This window comes from Papilio polytes, unplaced genomic scaffold (genome assembly GCF_000836215.1).
Source record: "Papilio polytes unplaced genomic scaffold, Ppol_1.0 DF824146.1, whole genome shotgun sequence".
Taxonomy (NCBI): Eukaryota; Metazoa; Arthropoda; class Insecta; order Lepidoptera; family Papilionidae; genus Papilio; species Papilio polytes.
In genome coordinates this window covers 1,948,171-1,967,181 of record NW_013525058.1, presented here as the reverse complement: position 1 = coordinate 1,967,181, position 19,011 = coordinate 1,948,171, and the positions used below count along the sequence as shown (strand labels likewise).

The following is a 19,011-nucleotide window of genomic DNA, read 5'->3' as shown; positions in this document are numbered from 1 at the left end:
CGTAGCGTGTTCTATAAGATTCACCTGTCTACTGTAAGCAAGCAGGTGTAAGTGACATCAAAATTACAAGTTTAATATTTGTAGCATGTATTACTCATTTGTGAATTATTATTATACGGAAATTGTACACATTTTTTTATATTACGCGGTGTAGATTGACAAATATTCGCGTATTAATTTTTTTTCTAATTTAACTTGAATATTAATACTTAAACACAAGAAAACTGTTATTGTATATTTAAAATCTAACAAGAATCAAATAAGAAACGAAAAACAATTTCATGAAGATGTATTTCTTAAAATTATTCTTACTTATTTTAAAAAAAATTAACAAAAACTGCAGCAAATATCCGATGTATTACAACTGCGCAGAATAAAGTTTTCATAAATGCTTTCAATTGAACGCCATTATAGGCAAATTACAAAAGTCGGGACAATTTTCTTTGGCGACGCAAAACTTAGTTCCGAGTTTATTATTCATTCGACAAACATATCGAACGGTAGCAAGTTGTCAACATTACCGTATACATAATACATATCATGAGACTACACAGTACACGGCGCGCACAGATTTGCATAATGACCCCCACTATCAACCCACATGACCCCGTTTTTTACCTAATCAGTATACGGCATCAGCGTTTTGTTTTGTTTCTCCATCACAATATCTTGTATTCGAAATATCTCTCAGTGATTCAAAACAAAATATAAAACTGTTTTATTTTTATACTACAAGATAAATATTTAGTATCCGCTTTTAAACACGCATTTTAAGATCTCAAGTGAGATTATAATATCGTAAAACACAGATACAGTCATATTAGAATATGAACATTTTTGCCGTAACGTAAATACGAATCGATGGGACCGAAATAATTCTAGACCTAACAGTACTTAAGGTAGGCTGAGGTGGGCTGAAGTCTTCTTTTTAAGAGTCTAATTGCAACTCTACAAATGTAACACTTTGTCTTTAATAAGGTAAATTATTTTTGTATTGATTTATAATTTGTCGTTTACAGATAGCAGCTGTTGACGTCTAGAGTAGCAGCCCGCTCGCCGGCCACTTGTCACTCGCCCCGCTCCCTACACCCCCTTCAAGATTGCTGCCACCATGGGTAGGAAGAAAATACAAATATCCCGGATCACAGACGAACGGAATCGGCAGGTTCGTTTAAATTTACAGTCTATTTGATCCCTTATAAGAAGTGACAGAAATAATTAAAGGTTATTTAACTGTTATATGTTAATTCGAAACGTTCATTCTATGAGCTCGTAAAATTTCAGCTACCTCTACATACGTAACGTAACTAAAAAAAATACTGATGGTATTTAATAATAAACAAAATACTTGACAATATTACATTAAGACTTTTCACTTTAGAAAGTACATAAATATATTTCAAATGTAATAATTAAATGAATGTATTTTATCCACCATTTTACAATTTGTCGGCGCCATTAAGATCATCTTTATCAACATCAACATGTCAACATTGATTTATATTTTTTAAAACACTTTGCGAAATCGATAAACGAACCAGTATTTTTGTTAATTGGCACATATTAAAAGTACAAGAAACAAGAGAACATGAAACGTGCTGACGTAAGAGTACAAGTTTCAAAGCAATTAAAAAAGTAAAGCGTGAAGTTATCCGGGGAATATAAACGAACACACAAGGTTGCAAAGGGTAATATGACCTCAGCGTCCCGTCAACAGATGCGGTTCGCTCTCCCACTGCAAAACATTATCGCCAAGGGACAATGACCGCTCCCGTTAGTAATTAATTAATTATACGATTATACTTGTATAGTATTAACGACCAGTTTACAGAGATCTCTGTCCCTGGTATAACCCTTTCTCAATTCATATGTTTTGACTGAACCAAGTCGGTGGGGAAGTTCATAGCTAGATGGTTTTGTAATAGAGGAGTCAGACGACTGAAATGGTAGTTGCGAAGGTCAATCTTGCATTTTGACGGTCAATTTGACCCTGAATCTACGTTTGTATTACTATACCGTTTATTTGTCTTATTTTAATACCATTTACAATATCGTTAACGAATTGTTGTATCGTTTTTGTATTCATAGTTACAGATTTCGGAACCTATCGACTGCTATGCGTTGAGTTTTTACATATTGTATTGCTATAGATATTAATAAAAAAATATGATGGTAATTTGAAAGATTATTTTATTAATTTGTTCATTTTTCTACCGAAAATTAAGATGATAATGCTATTCAAACGAAAAAAGCACTCACAAAAATCAAACAATGATTATGCTCCTCTTTGAGTTCATTCATTTTTTATTATACATACTTAATAAAATTTATTCAATACTTAATTATAACATAACGACTTATATAAAAGTTTATCAACGCAGTAACAAATAATGCGGGGCTGAAGAGATAAAACAGCGGTGTTCATCGACTTTTAGTTTTAAGGAAAACAAAACAAAATTAAATTAATTGGTTGCAAATAACCACAAAACGGAACCACCAGCGTGCGTAATTACGTGGTAATGTGGAATTTCAAATCGTAATTCGACGACACATAATAAATATTATCATAAATTAATGTATACGTCCATGACCCAATAAATGCGACGGAACAATAACTTGTATTAATTTAACTTTCACTAAGGAACCATAACCACGTTGGTCGTATTCACTAAAAATCGAATAAACCAGCGGATAGTGAAACGAATCTTTAACATATTGCTTCGTATATATTCAAACTGACAGACGTCAAGATTTTAATGCAACTTTGAGTTTAATCGTAGCCTTATCACTTAAGACGCCGTCCCACATTTAAATGACGTTTCAGTGTTCGGCCGTAAATGAATCAACAATCCACTTCAGAATTCAATAAAATTTGAATTACCGTTTTATTATTTTCTTAAGCTTTTGCCGTTAACTGTCGCAATACCGGTAATTTTTAAAACGGTTTTATTATAATATAAATTTGTTAAATGCTGTGGCGAATTTTTTCAAATCATAAAATTAATGTGGGAATTTAGCTTCATGTATCAGGTTACATATTTTCTTCCATTAAAAACACTATAGAGAAATTCTTAAAACTTGTAACTATACGCAGAAAAAGTCCTTACGTCTACAAAATATCCTCCATTCAAAGATATTTATCCAATTAACTGCTTTTAAAATTATATAAAAAAAATTTTGAACTTTTATCGTAACCGATCATAAATGTTATAACGAACTGGTTTCGTCGATTAACCAGCGTAATAAAAAAATATTTTTTTTACTGATCAATATCAAATAAGTGTTCAGCATAAAAATTAAATAGGTGCTTCAATTATTAAATCAATAAACTCCTTAAAATATTATATTTTTTTTAATATTATTTGAACAACATTATTTTTATCTTATACCAGTGCACAATTTCGAAGTAAACGATTACTATATTTTATTACACTTTTTTTTCGATAATTGCACTCAAATAAAATTGTTTAAATAGATATCGTGCTTGTCTATGGTTTGAGTGTATCACATTGAATGTCTAGTTTTATTAAATCGTAATTTAAATACCTCTACTGAAAACTTCAACTTTTCTGTCAGCAGTAGATCTCATACGATCATCTATACAAATATAATAAAGCGTAAACACACACTACTACGTGGCGTAGGATGTCAGCAATCACAGTATACATTTGAATAATTTCATTAATAAAAAGTTCTACACTTACGACATGTTTTAGGCTATGTATTTGCACGCTATTAAATTTAGGGGGTATATTAATTCATATGGGAATGGGAACATAAACTACAAGCTGCCAACATTAAGGAAGCAAGATTGTTATAGTAATGGAAATTTTGACAAATGTAAACAATGAAACAAAGTTTTTATAATTGTATGCGGATGAAGCCGCATGGGAACAACTAGTCAGCTATAAACGTAGACTGAGTTCCAACATCTTGTATTTCCAGGTTACGTTCAACAAGCGCAAATTCGGTGTGATGAAAAAAGCGTACGAGCTGAGCGTGCTGTGCGACTGCGAGATTGCTCTCATCATATTCAGTTCTAACAACAAACTCTACCAGTATGCCAGCACCGACATGGATAAGGTAAAGATCGTTATTCTTACTTAACATATTTGTTATAACCTCAGAACTCTAATGCACAGGAAGATTTGCCGATGATCTTCCGATCCAAACTTCCTTTTGCTACCGTTAATTGAGATCCGCGCTTATCTGTTCAGTACGGTTAAACGCGTGACGTCATCAGGCCATCAGCAAAGCTTCAGCACACGAGTAATACATTTTTCATCTCTTGATTTTGAAACAGTAAGGCAATATGTATTGATTATTACAATTTACTATCAAAACATCAGTACTAAAAGAGAAAATTCGGGAAAGAACACTTCAGGATAGAATATAAATCCTTTAAAATCGATCAAGTCAATTCTCTATAGTTTAGGTTTGTGTAACAAAAATACTGAGAATAATTGAAATGAGAACAAAAATTAAACTAAAAGCTTTTAGCACTTTGATTAAAACCATTCAACACATCACCATGGGTTAAAAAATAAATAAATCAACAATTATATTTGATATTGTTAAGTAAATGTTGCGATAAATAACTGGTTGAAATTACAAGGTATCGGTTTTCAAGTCAAGTTAAACCATCTAAGGAAATCGCAATGTATAAGAAATGTTACAGATACTAAAAATCATAAATAATTATAGTAATTTAGCCGTGTTTGGGTTTACATGAAATTCGCATTTAAACTTATCACTTAAAAGTGTTATCAATAAATTTATTTATTTATATTGTAGTACAATTATGAATAAAATATTGCTGGAATAGTAGTTTTTAGGTCGTTCTAAATTCTCCGAACTTGTACACATTCGGCCAGATCCGACGGCGCATTTGCATAATTTTGTTTATCTCCTTATTTGAAATTTACCAAGTAAATTGTTAATTAATGAGACAATTCCCCTAATGAGGGATTTCAACGAACAAATATTGATATACAAAATAAAATCAACAGGTAACTTTATAGTAGTAAATCAAATTTCGTACGAATAAATGTATGAAGATACACCGTGTTCCTTCTGTTTATTTCATACGTACATACAAAAGATATGTAGATTTGTTTGTTTGAAGAGTTAACTACAAATGTAAATACATTTTAATAGGACATTAAAAAACATTCCATTGGAGATTCTTTGGGGCATCTTTTTTGACGATCGTCTTTTGTTGGATCATGATTGCTACCCTAAATTAGGGCTCTGAAAGTACGAATGACGCGTAATGATGGGAACTGTTGTATGGTTGCAGGTTCTCCTCAAGTACACGGAATACAACGAGCCGCACGAGTCCCTCACCAACCGCAACATCATCGAGGTACATTAAGTACGGCGTCATCTGTGTGCCCGTGATCGCAATGCAATGTCCATGCAATATTGACTTATCCCATTAACCGCGCGCTTTTACTTACACAAACCTAATGCATATTCAACATTTGTTACTAAAAAAAAAAAACAAGAAATATTTGGAAAAAAACACTCTGTAGTCTATATAACCGAATTATCCAATGAAGTAATTGAGTTAATCACGTACATTAGTGTACCGACCAGCATGCCAGTATATTTCCTGTTAGAAATAATAAAAATGAAGAAAAAGCCAAACCAAAACACCAGACCCTCGTGTTTCGTACTAACAGTTTACGACTAGACACCCCAAATGTTTATGTTGTTTTTTTTTTCGTTGTACAGCATGGGTTTTGTAAATATTTTTGTGTTTATTTGAATTAACCGTACCTACCTACCTACCACGAGTCCGTGATGTGATACAAGGGTAAAGTCAGTGTTGTATCATTGCATTCGACACTACACACATATGTACGCTAAAAAATTTTCACGTACAATTAAATTAGAGCTTAGTTTAATTTTATTTTTTTCTTAATTTTCTTTCTAATTTTATTTAAAGCACTCTTGAACCCTCACTACATCCATTGAGCAATAAGCAAAGCTTATATCGATTGTTGAACGATTGTTGTAGAAATTAAAATACTAATATGGTTTGTATAGAGGGTGTTTCTAATTTACGCATGCGTGAACCCGCCCATATAGTATATACGATTTTGGCTCGTCAAGCCACCTGAGCTGGTTTCGCTGACACTTACAGGCACTCACGAAGAAAGAGCATAAGAACGGAGTGATGTCGCCGGACAGCCCCGAGGCCGAGCCTGAATACAACCTGACGCCGCGCACCGAAGCCAAATACACGAAGATCGATGAAGAGTTCCAGATTATGATGCAGAGGAATCAGCTGAACGGCAGCCGAGTGGGCGTGGGAGTGACGGGCGCTAACTACAATCTGCCCGTGAGCGTGCCCGTGGGCAGTTACGACCAGTCTATGCTGCAGGCCAGCCCTCAGATGCACACCTCTATCAGTCCACGGCCATCGTCTTCGGAAACCGATTCTGGTAAATATTCCTTAATTAGGTTACCTTAGTGTTGGATTGAATTGATTGAAACAGAATTACTATCGCAAAGGTGTAGTGCGATTGTCTATTGTTTCGCAGCCAATTTAACTGTTTATTTGCACAAATAGAAATCGAGTAGTCTGCCTCTATATAAGCTCCTAAGAATCAAAGTGAGACTGAACAGTTGTGCGATAGTTTAGTTTCAGGTGTGCGCACGCTCTTAGTTGCGATTAAGAAACTCATGTTATTAAAACTAAATTTCCAGTATACCCTAGCGGAGGAATGTTGGAGATGTCGAATGGATACCCAGGGTCTGCGTCGCCGTTGGGCGCGGCGTGCACACCCTCGCCCTCCCCTGGGCCGGCGCCTTCGCCCCACCGGCACGCTCACAAGTCGCATCACGCACCGCACCACTCGCCGCGGCACAACAATCTGCGCGTCGTCATACCCGGCGCCATGCCACCGCCGCAGGACGACCTATCTTATACCGGAGAGGTGAGTACAATACCAAGAAATGGGAAACGAAAACAAAATTTGCGAAGACGACTGGAATAGCCATAAAATTCATACTTGCTCTCAACTAAATTTCTTATTGTGTAGTGTAGAGTACCGTATAATATACCGTAAAATATTACATTTACTCTACATAGGTTTGGAAACTGAGTTTTTTAATGTTTTTTTTTATCCTTTCCAGACACCACTTAGCTACTCAGGACTCGGCAATTTCGGACCACAGGACTTCAGCATGACATCGGACATGGGGATCGGACTATCATGGGGCGCGCACCAACTGCAGACGTTACAGCACAACAGGTACATGTCTGTGCCCAAACTTTTTATATCCAAAATCACTATTATCAGTCCATTAATCACGCTTATAATCTTCATTAAAATGGGTGAGTCATGCGCTTTATTACTACGGAGTTACAACGCGTGCAAAATAACATGGGCCTTGTAATTTCACACAGCTGTTTTTCCAGCATCAAATGATATATATGCACCTTTTAGTTTCTAACTTTTTCGTAACTTGTAATTTAAACAGCATATATCTCAATTAACAGTTTTTATATGAGTTATAATCCATTACTCTAATCAGGGATTATTTATTCAAACACATATTTTCTTCGAAATTGGGATCAGTAATAAATGCTTTTTTAGTAATAATAAAGATTTTTTTATTAATATCCTAATTTTGAATTACAATTTATAATGCTAACTTTGTTTATTAACCAGTGAATTAATAAACTATCTCATTTTATTGCTTTTCATCAAAACATTTAATATTGCATGCTAAATTTACTATAAATTATGTAAATTATGTAATCTAAAATATTTTTGTAAACAAAAATTAACCAACCTTAAATCAAGTGGCAAAATATAGGATGACAATGAAATCTAAAGTTAAATGCAAAGATTTACTCTGTTCTTGAAAATGAAAAAAAGTAACAAAAAGTAAACTCCGCCGTAACAGCTTTTCGCTGCCGTGACCAGGATTCGAACCTGGGTTACTACGGCCACAACGTAGGGTCCTAACCACTAGACGATCACGGCTATCGGAGCTAGTGACTGTTAAACTAAATAACCAGCCTTATAGCGTTATTGAGGTTAAACGCGTTCCGCACGATTACCCTGCGTACAAACTTGCTTGCTTTATTTTTTGTTATGAAAGCAGACAAAAACTTATTATTAAACAACAACATAGATTAAACGTTACTTTAACTTATTTAAACTAAAGTTTCAATGCTACGTTATATAAACATTTCTTTAGTATCTAATTACAATAGTGTTTGATTTGATATCTTTTTAAGAATGATAAACTTTAATTTAATGTTATTTTTAAAGCCATACAATAAAGAAGATTAAGATTATTGTATACCCACAGTTTGCCGGCGCTGGGGGGCGGGGGCACGCCGCCGCCGGCGCAGTCGCCTAGCAACGTGAAGATCAAAGCTGAGCCGGTGTCGCCGCCGCGCGCGCCCGACCACCTGCACCGCGCGCCGCTCGCGCCCGCGCCGCAGCCCGCACACCTCTCTGGAGTCATCGATGGTGAGACATCACAATACTCCTCTCTAACAACCGGCTTATGTATTCGTACTTCTTACTAATATTAATAATTCAAGAGTTTAGTTGGATGTTTATTAAAGTTTGTAGCCTAATCTGCTGAACGGATCTCAATGAAATTTGTCATCGATGTAGAGCATAGTTTGGAAGAACACTTAGGCTACTTACTTTTTTTTTTAATTCCACGCGGACGGAGTCCCGGCGAAAACAAGTGTTAAATAAATAATCCACAAACTAGAAGTTGGACAGTCTAAAATCTTTGTGCCTTTTATATTTTTTAAATTACGAAGAATTAAGAAAGATTGAAAGTAGTATGTTATGTTCTCACCAATGGTATAATAGCATTGTATGTTCTGTTTGAAGCAATGAATTACTTTTAGAGTTAGACATATTTGTTTCAGGTTCAGTAACGTCAAGCAACATGGGCTCGCCGGCCGGCCAGGACATGCGGCACGCCAACACCGTGCCGCTCGACTACGAGCAGCCGCACACGAAGCGGCAGCGGATCGAGAGCTGGGCCACATAGCTAGACTGCGAGGCCTTCGGCCCCTGCCTGAGGCCCCTGCACCCGCACTGCTAAGCCCCCGGCCCCTCCGGCCCCTCGGCCCCACAGGCCCCGGCCCCTCGAGCTTCGGTACCGTCCTGCCGTCCCACGTTCGATATCGCAACCCTCACCCGCTCTTTCCCTCGGTGCTGAATCAGAAGTACATCAGCGCTGAACTATCAAAAGTCTGACATTGCAAGGTGCATCTAAATTAAAGGTGCTCAAAATTGATGGCACGGTACGCGCATTGGACATTGTCTAGTTAAATTTCAAGCTCCGTCGGAAAGGAGCCGATGTTAAATATTTCCTTTCATATAACGAGTCGATGTTGAAGCATAATAAATGCTTACCTCCTTCTTAATACGTAATTAATTACTGCACGTGCAAGTACACTAAAGAGTAAGATTTAATGTTAAATTTAAGTACAATGTTACAGATAAATGCAACCTTCTTGAACAACTTTTTGTAATACTTTAAAAGAACGTAACGTATAGTTAGATCGCTGTATCCCATGTAAATAGAAAACATTATTTGTACAATCCGTGCCATTGTCTGTTTAGCTTAAAATTTAGTCAATTTAAAATTAGTAATAGTAAGTGAAAACAAACGCTGAGGTTCAAGTGAGGGAACTGTCTGTGAGCAGCGGAGTGAAGTAGTGCGACGTGGCGACGTAGTGCGAGGTAGTGCATCTGGCGACGTAGCGCGACATGGCGACATGGCGACATGGCGACGTAGTGCTACGTGGCGACGTAGTGCGTAGCAAAGACAACAGTGTGCAAGTGCGTGACAGACCACAAAACGAATGTTGACATTTGTGTTAGTGTTTTAAAAGTTTTTTTGTGCCATTTTAAAAATATAATTATAGTGTGACATCCGAACTTTGAATCTTTGTAAATTAAGTGTAGTCATCACTGAAGATAATAAGTTATATGTATTGGAAATTGTATGTATTGACATATTTATACATGAGAACACAATAATATTTACATAATATGTATACACGTCCCGTTAGGAACGAATGTTATGTTAAGTAGGTAATGTTAGCTAGACTCGATATGGAGGTACCACACGAAGCTTTAAAATTCTTATGATTACACTCGCACTCAGCAGTCTCTGAACAGACGCCGTTTACACTGTATCGCAACATGCCCCGCAACTGACCTGCCTCTCGCTCAAACACAACTAACACTTCCCACTAAAATGGAATACACAGAAATTCAACATAACAAAGGTGCGGGCGTTACTCATTTTCAGACCAAAAATCAAAGTCAATTTTGAATATCATAAATTGTACCGTACTTGTAAAGTACATATGTAAGTATTTATGTATTTAGTGGCTGTAATCGGTTACTAGGTGGAAAGTTAAAGCTTGTTAGGACATAATGTTTTGTTAATGTGATCTGAAGCTGTAACGATTTTATTTAACTCGTAAGATATATAAATATATCCAGCGAACGATATACAATGTCAAATATAATAGCTTTACACAGAATACACAAAAGAATATATTTATCACACGAAAAATAACCTATTTTGGTACAGCACTATAAAATCACGTCCGCCCTATTTTTAGAAGTTATTATGTAATCATTGTAATACAATAAATGTAGTTATAAAATTTATCGATATGTTAAACAGCTTATGTATATAATTAAATGTATCATTCGTTGTTTTTTTTATCATTGTTTGCATCATTATTGATGTCGCTTGGACCTCTTGTTCCCCTTTTTCCTACAAAACTTCATCTCGGAGTTTATAATGAAATTATAACCTGACTAGAAATATAAAATCTTCACGATATTGTGGAGATAATATGACAATTTATTAATGTGTAAACATTAGAAAGTTATGTAACAATTGTTGATTGAAGGATATTTATAATTTTTATATTCTTGGTTAGGCTGTCATTTTTAATATCCCGTGATGAAGTTTTGTTATCGTTGTTCCCTCGTATCTCACTGTAGATGCCTTACTCACGGTGCCTAATGTAACCATTTTATACGATGTTTGTACTTATATATACTGCTTGAATCTGTTCGAAAAACCAGATAATTTTTAAATGTACAATATAATTGTTATCACCGCAAATTGGTGTTATTATAAATTAAATGAAGTGTACCATTGTCTTCATTTTTTCGTGGTTATTATACAAAAATTGTTGTTAGTTCGGACGTAATTAAATTTGTGATTGTAAATATTAAAAATTAAAATATTAAGCTTAAATTTACATGAATTAGACGTCTTCACATCACAATAACAAAATTAGAATGTGTATTTGTAAAATGTACAGGGATGTAACCAGTTTTGATGTTCAAAAGTCTGAACGAGTATAAATGTATTTTTCGCATTGTAAAATAATATACACGAATAGTATAAAATTGAAATTAAAAATATTTTAATATCTGAACATAATCGATGTTTTTCCCTACTTGCGGGAGCTATATGTACACTTTTAATGTTAGAATAATATTGTTAAAGTGATACACTACACTGTTACGATACTTGTAAAGAAATTCTAAAGTTCTGTTAACACCGTTTTGGTTATCCGTTCCTAGTACTTTACAATATTTGATTGTGCATTGTAGAAAATTGCTCAAATGATTTTGATCGTATGAAGTTTGGTTTGAATTTCCTTAGTAGCTTGTTTTAAAACATAGTTACCTACCTATCAAAGATTCTGATGCACTGATCAAATTGTTATTAAACAGATTTACATTAACTTAGAAATAGTATCTAAGAGATGAGGTTATTTACAATGAAATGTGGCTCATCTTAGTCGAAGTATATGAATTCACATGAGATATGAAACGTCATCGACCACTGCCGAAGTAATCCTGTCTCTATCTTTGTCCTTGATTGAAAAGAGATAACAATACCTTTGTATAGAATATCGTCAGTGGAGCGTCGATGGCGTAGCTAGTTTGTCGACTGCACATAATATATTTACTTCTTGTATAAAATATTTGATCAGTAAGCTGGTATTGGGAGCATAATTTCCGAGGTTGTGAGCTTCTATCGGGAATGATTTCACATTTAATTATTAATATTTAAATATTCATTTGGACGCACAACCGTGTTGTGTGTTATTGTAAAAAGGGTTTGCTCGTTTTGTTTTTTAGATGTACCTACATTTTTGCATGATTACCTATGTTTGTCCCGCTGTGTACCAATAGCAATGGGGTATTCACCTTCCGTTCACCTTATAGAATGATAAATTTGTTGCATTTAATAAAAGTTATAGTCATAAGTGTAATGTCGGAGATCGCTTCAGATTTCGCGGTAGCCTGTAGCCAGTCCGCCCGTCTCTTGCTATTGCTCCACAGCCCTCATGAACGGAATAGATTCTAGATATATCTATAAATACATATCCTTATTGAATACTCAAGTCGATTTCACAGTTGTTTTGTAACATCAGTCGTGCAATACGTAATGTAACAAATGCTTAGGTAGGTATTAGGTATATTTTCGTTTGGATTTACAACAAATCGAAATCTTGTTGTATTTTATCGATATTTTTACTGTTAGTGTCGAGGCGGCTGCGACTTTTCGGAGCCGTCTCTTGGGAATTTAAGTCATAATGTATAATTATTTTGTAAGTGTGAGGCCGGGCCATATATTGCATTACGTGAGGTCGAACGGCGACTGTCTGCGGCAGCCGGCCAGCAGCTTGCCAGTTAGACAGCCAGCCGGTCGGCTCTGCCCTGTATAAAGTATGAATTGTGAACATCGGCAACATCTCAGTGGTTGATTGATATTTTAATGTTAATGGACAGTGTTAGAAAATTGTTATAAATTATTTTGATGACTGTTCGAACGATAATAAAGAGTTGGATGTCAAAATTGTATGTCATTTAATTATATCAATTTACTCCCGTTTATTCCTAATTCCATTTATGCAAAGTTTTAAATAATTCAAGTAAAACATGATTTTACTTCTAGAAGTCTGATTTTATGGTTTATCATATAAAAAGACTACAATTTCACGTCAAATATGTGTTTTTGGTCTTTTTTTTCTAAATAATTCTAAGTTCTGAAAAATACACACGTCTTAATACTAACTGTTGACTACTACTAATTGTTTATATGTTCTCCTAATGGACTCTTTGTATTTGCTGTTTTAATCTCAAACGATTCTTCTTTATCTAAAACATGTTTTCTCTGTTCATCGATTTCAAATATCTCGTGTACTTCATTATCTATATCTGTAGAACTTGATTTCGAACTAAATTCGAATACATTAAACTCATTATGAATAGTAATACTTTCTTCTGATACATTTATAACTTGACCATCCAATGAATCCGTAGAATCGCTGATATTGAAACCTTTTTCTCGAATTGCATACACGTTATTGGGTACTAAATTTTCTGAACTAACAGAAGACGCCTTAGCTCTTTTTACGGTACATTTTCTTGAACAACCTCCCATCCATTCGCTCAAAAGAGCTCCGCCAGCTATCAAGAAGCCAGCACCAAGAAGAAGGAACATTCCTTGTGTATCTTCTAGAGTCAAACCTTTCTCTTGAACTGAATTTACCTTCTGTGACACTTTACCGACCTGAAATTAGATAAGTAATTTCATAATCTACCTACGTGTATGTCTTGTTGATTTGATACATAAATAAAACATTAATAAACTAGCTTTCGCCTGCGACTCCGTCTGCGTGGAGTTAAAAATTAAAATAAATCTATGCCGAATTTCATCGAGATCCGTTAAACAGTTTAGGCTCTAAACTCTAACAATCAACTATCCATCTAAACTTTCGCTTTTAAAATATTTTTTACGAGTAGAATAATTTGATTGGCTATTGCAAGCTTGTACGTATTTTAAGAAGTTCCTTTTTTTTTGGACAAGTACAGTGTACCTTTACTTGAACCGTCTATCATGATAATTAGTCCTACCAATCAATCTGTTCAGAATATACCCATAGTCTGTCAGAAGAACTCCGCTGTATTTCCCAACGAACTTCGTCTACGATTTTGTTTATGATTCCGCTCTGCAATAATCTACGAACGTCGCCACTAAACTTGTCGTTGTAAACGGAGTTTCTGGGGAAGCCTAAAGCCACTCCAAACGGCGCGAAGCATTCGTTCGATATATGTAGCTTGGCACGTTTTGAACTGAAAATTAGAACTGTCAATTAGAAGAATAAGATTTGTCGAAATAAAGATAACTGAAATGGTTTCTGAAACAATGTCACTAGGAATTTAGTATAAATATTACGACAAAATTTAACTAGAAGAAACGGATTACAAATTGCTATGGTGGCGCGTGTGAGACGGAAACTATTTTTCCGTTCTCTTATTGATTCAATTGGAAACTGTCAACTTGTATTTTTTTTCCTAGTACAAGTCTCATACCTCATATTAGTAAAATTTGCCAGAACAATATGTTCAAGCTCAGCTTGAGATCCTAGAAATGCGTACGGCCAGAAGAAGGCTCTTGTAACATTTCTGATGCCAGTACGCACGTCAGGTACATATTCAATTTTCTTAAAAAGTCTGTTAGTGTCTGGGTCAGAGGAATTTAGGAACCATTTTTCCCATCCTCCTCGATCTGAAAAACGTAAAGACAAAAATATGTATCTATTAAATTATTCTATTGAACATTAAATGTAATCAGGGGTTTGGAAGACCGTCTAAGTTACATAAAATTATTATGCAGGTGTTTATCCGTGAATCAGAAATCGCTTAAAGTCTTGATTGAATTAAATACTTACCTAAAGTACCGACTCTATAAAACCCTGCAAGCAGTTGCTTAATGGTATCTATAGTGTCTGGAAATATTGGCAAAGTGACAAATGCTATGATGCAGCCCGTGTAACAACTGGTAATTATTATTGTAAACAGCCAGTACCAACCTTGAAAATAAATTGCAGTTTAAAAAAACAAATTTAAAAACAATAACAAGAAATTAAGAAACACCCGCTACCAAGGTCCTTGACTAAAAACATGAGTTTGGTGAAGAACATGTCGACACAGCGGCGTAAAGCCGCTATAAAAAAATAAAAACAGAGATGAATTTTGTAAAGCATACCGATGAGTAGTCTTGTAGTAATCTTCGTCGTCTTACTCCATGAGTTTTTACCCACAAAAGTGAAACAATTCGTAAAAGTTCCAAAAACATACCAAAACATATTCTCTACTTCACCTGAATTGTTAATTAAATGTCGTAGAGTATGTTTATCAGAAAAAGCAAGAGGGAAAATGGCGATCAAGTAGGTAAACGTCAGAGCTAACCAAACGTGCCAATGAAATGGTCCTAGAATTGCTCGATATCTGGAATAAAACAGATTTCTGGTTTAAATATATTTGTTTAACGACAATATAGGAGTAAACAAACTGGCAATTAAAAAACGAAAAATTAAAAAAAATACTGTTAAAGTATAATTTAAACATCATAGCGTTCGTACCTTGGTAAAGCAGTTGACATCAATGTTATGAAAACGGCACAATCTTGCGAATGTGGAAAACTTAAATCCAAATTCAACAACCTTTCGCTCGTTACATACAAACCGGCAGTCGCTATGTCCGCTTTATCCATCATAACTTCTTTTAAAACAGCGGTCTCTGGTCTAAATTAACAATTTTAATTGAACCATTTGAGATTGAGGTATAGAATTTATGATAATAAATGTTCTTACCCTAAGCTTAAATCACGAGGTTCAACAATCTCAATGGAAAAGTTATTTCGTTTCGCTAACAAATTCAAAAGTCTCATCTCAATTCCGTCCCAAGTTACTTTAATATTACCATCCTTTGGGTCCATTATGATCCTAAATGTTTAATAATTCATATAAAATATTGTAATGAAATAACCCATTCCATAAATCTATATTTACCTCTTGAATATGAAGGGTGGTTTGTCCGAAGCGGCTACAGTGAACCGGTGACCGGCGTACCCTTCAGTTACTTTAGAAGGAAATAAATTTACTTGTCTAGAAAATTTATTGTTAGACCAAGAGTTTAACACAACTGGCTTGCTGGCGCCTAAGCCATCTGTATACAATTCATGCGTATACAAAATGTATGGCGATTCCTGGAACTGATGAAGCAAAAACACGTAGTGTACACAACCAAGAAAAAAAAGAATTAATTATTACGTCATTTTAAGCAAAAGTAACACAACTATATAGAATTCAAAAGTTTAGTTCCAACAAAATTTATGTGTATAGAAAGACGTAGTAGTAATGACCAAATTACCGTTTTACTGTCTCCTCTAAAACTTTGTCCAATTACGAGTAAATTAATAATCATTCTTGAAAGAGAACTGGCGAGAAATTCATGTACTGTCCATTGTGATGACCTAGCTACTACTATAACCTTACTTTGAGATTGCTTGCCTAATACTTTCGCTATTCTTTTCACATCTGATAAAAATACTACATAATGCAAACAATCTTTACGAATTTTCAATAGATTTGGTTCCCTTAATTTATCATTATCTTCAATATAGCCATGTGTAAAGGAGATAGGAAAATTCTTCAAGAAATTTTGGAATATGTGGGTTTCTTCTGTTTTAACTTTTCTATCATATAGTATAACGGGAGTACAATCGTTTAAATACGTTAGTGTTATGTTATGAAGTAAGGAAATGAGCGACGGTCTTTCATCGGAATTTAATTCTTGTAAAAAATGTTCATGCCATAACTCTTCTTTTGTTTTCGGATTGCCGTAGAACACTGGATCTACTGCCCTTTTAACTGGATCTTTATTAGTTTTATTATCACTTTTGTAAGGTTTCCAATCCGAAAAAATATGATATTCTCCACCCGTTTCTTTGAAATTAACTTTCCTTGTAGACTTTTGAACTCGTACATTTTTCACCTTGTTGTATGTTAGTGACTGAGATGGATAGAATTCTATTTGTTGACTGATAACTTCACTATAAAACGTAATAAAAAATGTTAGTTCGACAAATTTCATTCTGAATCTGTGACGAAAATCGAAATGTATGAAACCAATTCCCGTTCTACCTTTATGTAGTGTTAGAAGACCTTGATACATGAAATATCAACCAGGTGATATGATTGAGTTTTAATTTTTTATGACTATCGCCGTCGCTTCGGTCATGAACACTAAAAACAAAAAGCAATTCTTTCGACTGTACGAAGTATGAAATATGTAACAACCAGACATTCAATATAACGAACCAAACTGTAATCTTTACCTTGTTGGCGTCACGTTGACTAACTGATGGTTGTAGGGAATTTCGAATGGCCTGTCTATAAATGATTCATTTTAATCTCTGTACTAGAGTGTACATACTACGGTACCTAAGTAGTGGAAGTATGAGGTAGCGTTTGTTTCTTTGAAAGGTAGGTAGGTTAAAAATGAAATAGTAGATAATTTGTAGCATTTATTGTTTATTATCGATCACACAATGTTTATACAAAAACATAAGAATATATCGATAGCAAATTACATTACTCCCTTGCTCTAAACGACACTAGGCTCAATAATTGTCATGTCAAAGATAAATCGTAATAGCCGGGTTCATATCGAAAAATAATTCTTATAGTATCGAGTGAAAAAGGTATATCCAATTTTAAATACTAAACCTATATTTACAATAATAGTACTTAATACAAAATATAATTCTAATTTTAAATAGAATCGTAGCAAGCGCTTTTGACCACTTTAGTTGCTTTAGCATACCAAAGCTAAAATTAAAACTAAAATTAGGAATTTATAGCGCGTATGCTTGTGGTTCAAATTTTAGAAATGTGATTAATATTTTTGAATAATATTTTAACGCTTTTTTTATATAGTCATTAATAAATATTTAATTTTAGTTGTCGCGTAGACATGTGCTACATTGCGGTGTAGGCAGACGTCTACGCAATGCTAATATTTGCAAAAAAACTGATTTATTTGATTTATACGCTGTTCCAAATAAAGACTACACATTGTAAACAAACTTCACTTAGTATATAAAGTGGTTATTGCGTTTTATTTTTTATTGAAAAATAACTTTGAATAAATTATGAAAATTATTTAAATGTACACATCTGATATGATGAAAGGTTGGTTTTGCAAGTTATTTAGTATGAACTAATTGTAGCGTTAAAAGTGAAGGTCTTTATTTACAAATGTCTTGTTTCAAAACAGCGTAAACTTATATTTATCATGTTTTTAATACGCCGTTGTCTAGATATACTTATTCTATATCTAAGTATAAACTAATACTATATTTACATTTTATTCAAAAAAGGCAGTGTCAACTACAAAGCTGGCAAGATTAGAAAGTTATTTTCTAAATTTTAATATGGCTTCCATACGGACAGTCAGATCTTCGTAAAACTGATACAAATAATCTATTGAAAAATTTCATACCAATTAACATTCGACAAATAATTACAAATTATTAAACGACAAATAAAACATGAATAGTTTCACAAACTTCATAGTTAATGAGAATGAAAGTTACATGAGTTTACAGAATGATTGAAAACACACAATATCACAGTTTCCAATACACAACGGGTAGCTTAAAGAGAGTTTAAACCATTATTTCGAATAACACAAATAAAATTGTTTTCGATATAAATTTTGTGACCACCGAAATCTAAATGGCACTCTGTAGCTGGTGAACAATTTCTACAATCAAATAATTTACAAGCTGGTAGTCCTTGCCTCGTTGGCTTATATACTTATATCACTTTTCAAGGACGGACACTTTACTATTAAGCTACGTATGAATTATTCATCGATTTCGTTGTCGATGCGTGATGATCTGATGCCGGTCTTTCCTGTCCAGGGGTAGATCTCCGGACATGGTTGACACGTTCTCATGTATCTCACCCCTGATTTATGCCAGAGGTTGCAAACTTTCGGGTTGTTGCACTTCTTCGGACGATCCTGAAAAGAATAAAGAATCGTAAATATAAACGTAATTTGATGAATCTTCTGGTTGTCTTAAATTTAATGTATTTGCACCCGATCTGCACTCTCTTAC

The 19,011-nt window shown here is 34.4% G+C and overlaps 3 protein-coding genes and 1 non-coding gene across 14 annotated transcripts in view; 1 reads left to right on the top strand and 3 right to left on the bottom strand.

The window, feature by feature from the left end:
• LOC106111879 (myocyte-specific enhancer factor 2A) overlaps nucleotides 1–12,895 on the top strand; it is a 47,784-nt gene extending 34,889 nt beyond the window's left edge. The window contains exons 2-9 of one of the 6 annotated variants that reach the window (XM_013294066.1): nucleotides 1,020–1,165; nucleotides 3,946–4,083; nucleotides 5,300–5,365; nucleotides 6,161–6,449; nucleotides 6,715–6,944; nucleotides 7,144–7,268; nucleotides 8,332–8,495; nucleotides 8,912–12,895. In XM_013294066.1, coding sequence (XP_013149520.1) covers nucleotides 1,112–1,165; nucleotides 3,946–4,083; nucleotides 5,300–5,365; nucleotides 6,161–6,449; nucleotides 6,715–6,944; nucleotides 7,144–7,268; nucleotides 8,332–8,495; nucleotides 8,912–9,036 — 1,191 coding nt within the window. In that variant the 5' untranslated portion in view covers nucleotides 1,020–1,111 and the 3' untranslated portion in view covers nucleotides 9,037–12,895. Of the gene's footprint in view, nucleotides 1–1,019; nucleotides 1,166–3,945; nucleotides 4,084–5,299; nucleotides 5,366–6,148; nucleotides 6,450–6,714; nucleotides 6,945–7,143; nucleotides 7,269–8,331; nucleotides 8,496–8,896 lie in introns of those variants that run through there. The other 5 variants (XM_013294062.1, XM_013294061.1, XM_013294063.1 and 2 more) reach the window with 5 other exon arrangements.
• Nucleotides 7,929–8,000, bottom strand: Trnah-gug. The gene has a single exon. It is a non-coding gene; the product is annotated as a tRNA-His (tRNA).
• Nucleotides 12,896–13,125: 230 nt separating the features above from the next.
• Nucleotides 13,126–16,979, bottom strand: LOC106111731. The gene is made up of 9 exons (XM_013293874.1): nucleotides 16,257–16,979; nucleotides 15,896–16,098; nucleotides 15,698–15,829; nucleotides 15,467–15,628; nucleotides 15,091–15,332; nucleotides 14,774–14,914; nucleotides 14,415–14,610; nucleotides 13,979–14,174; nucleotides 13,126–13,611 (listed from the first exon to the last, which is right to left on the bottom strand). Exons 1-9 carry the CDS (start codon nucleotides 16,977–16,979, stop codon nucleotides 13,126–13,128), a joined length of 2,481 nt encoding a protein of 826 aa, XP_013149328.1.
• A 420-nt stretch (nucleotides 16,980–17,399) lies between these two features.
• LOC106111883 (mucin-5AC) overlaps nucleotides 17,400–19,011 on the bottom strand; it is a 77,386-nt gene continuing 75,774 nt past the window's right edge. For 3 of the 6 annotated variants that reach the window (XM_013294069.1, XM_013294071.1, XM_013294072.1), the window contains one exon: nucleotides 18,380–18,914. In XM_013294069.1, the coding sequence (XP_013149523.1) occupies nucleotides 18,756–18,914 (159 nt within the window). In that variant the 3' untranslated portion in view covers nucleotides 18,380–18,755. Of the gene's footprint in view, nucleotides 18,915–19,011 lie in introns of all 6 variants that reach the window. The other 3 variants (XM_013294070.1, XM_013294073.1, XM_013294068.1) reach the window with 2 other exon arrangements.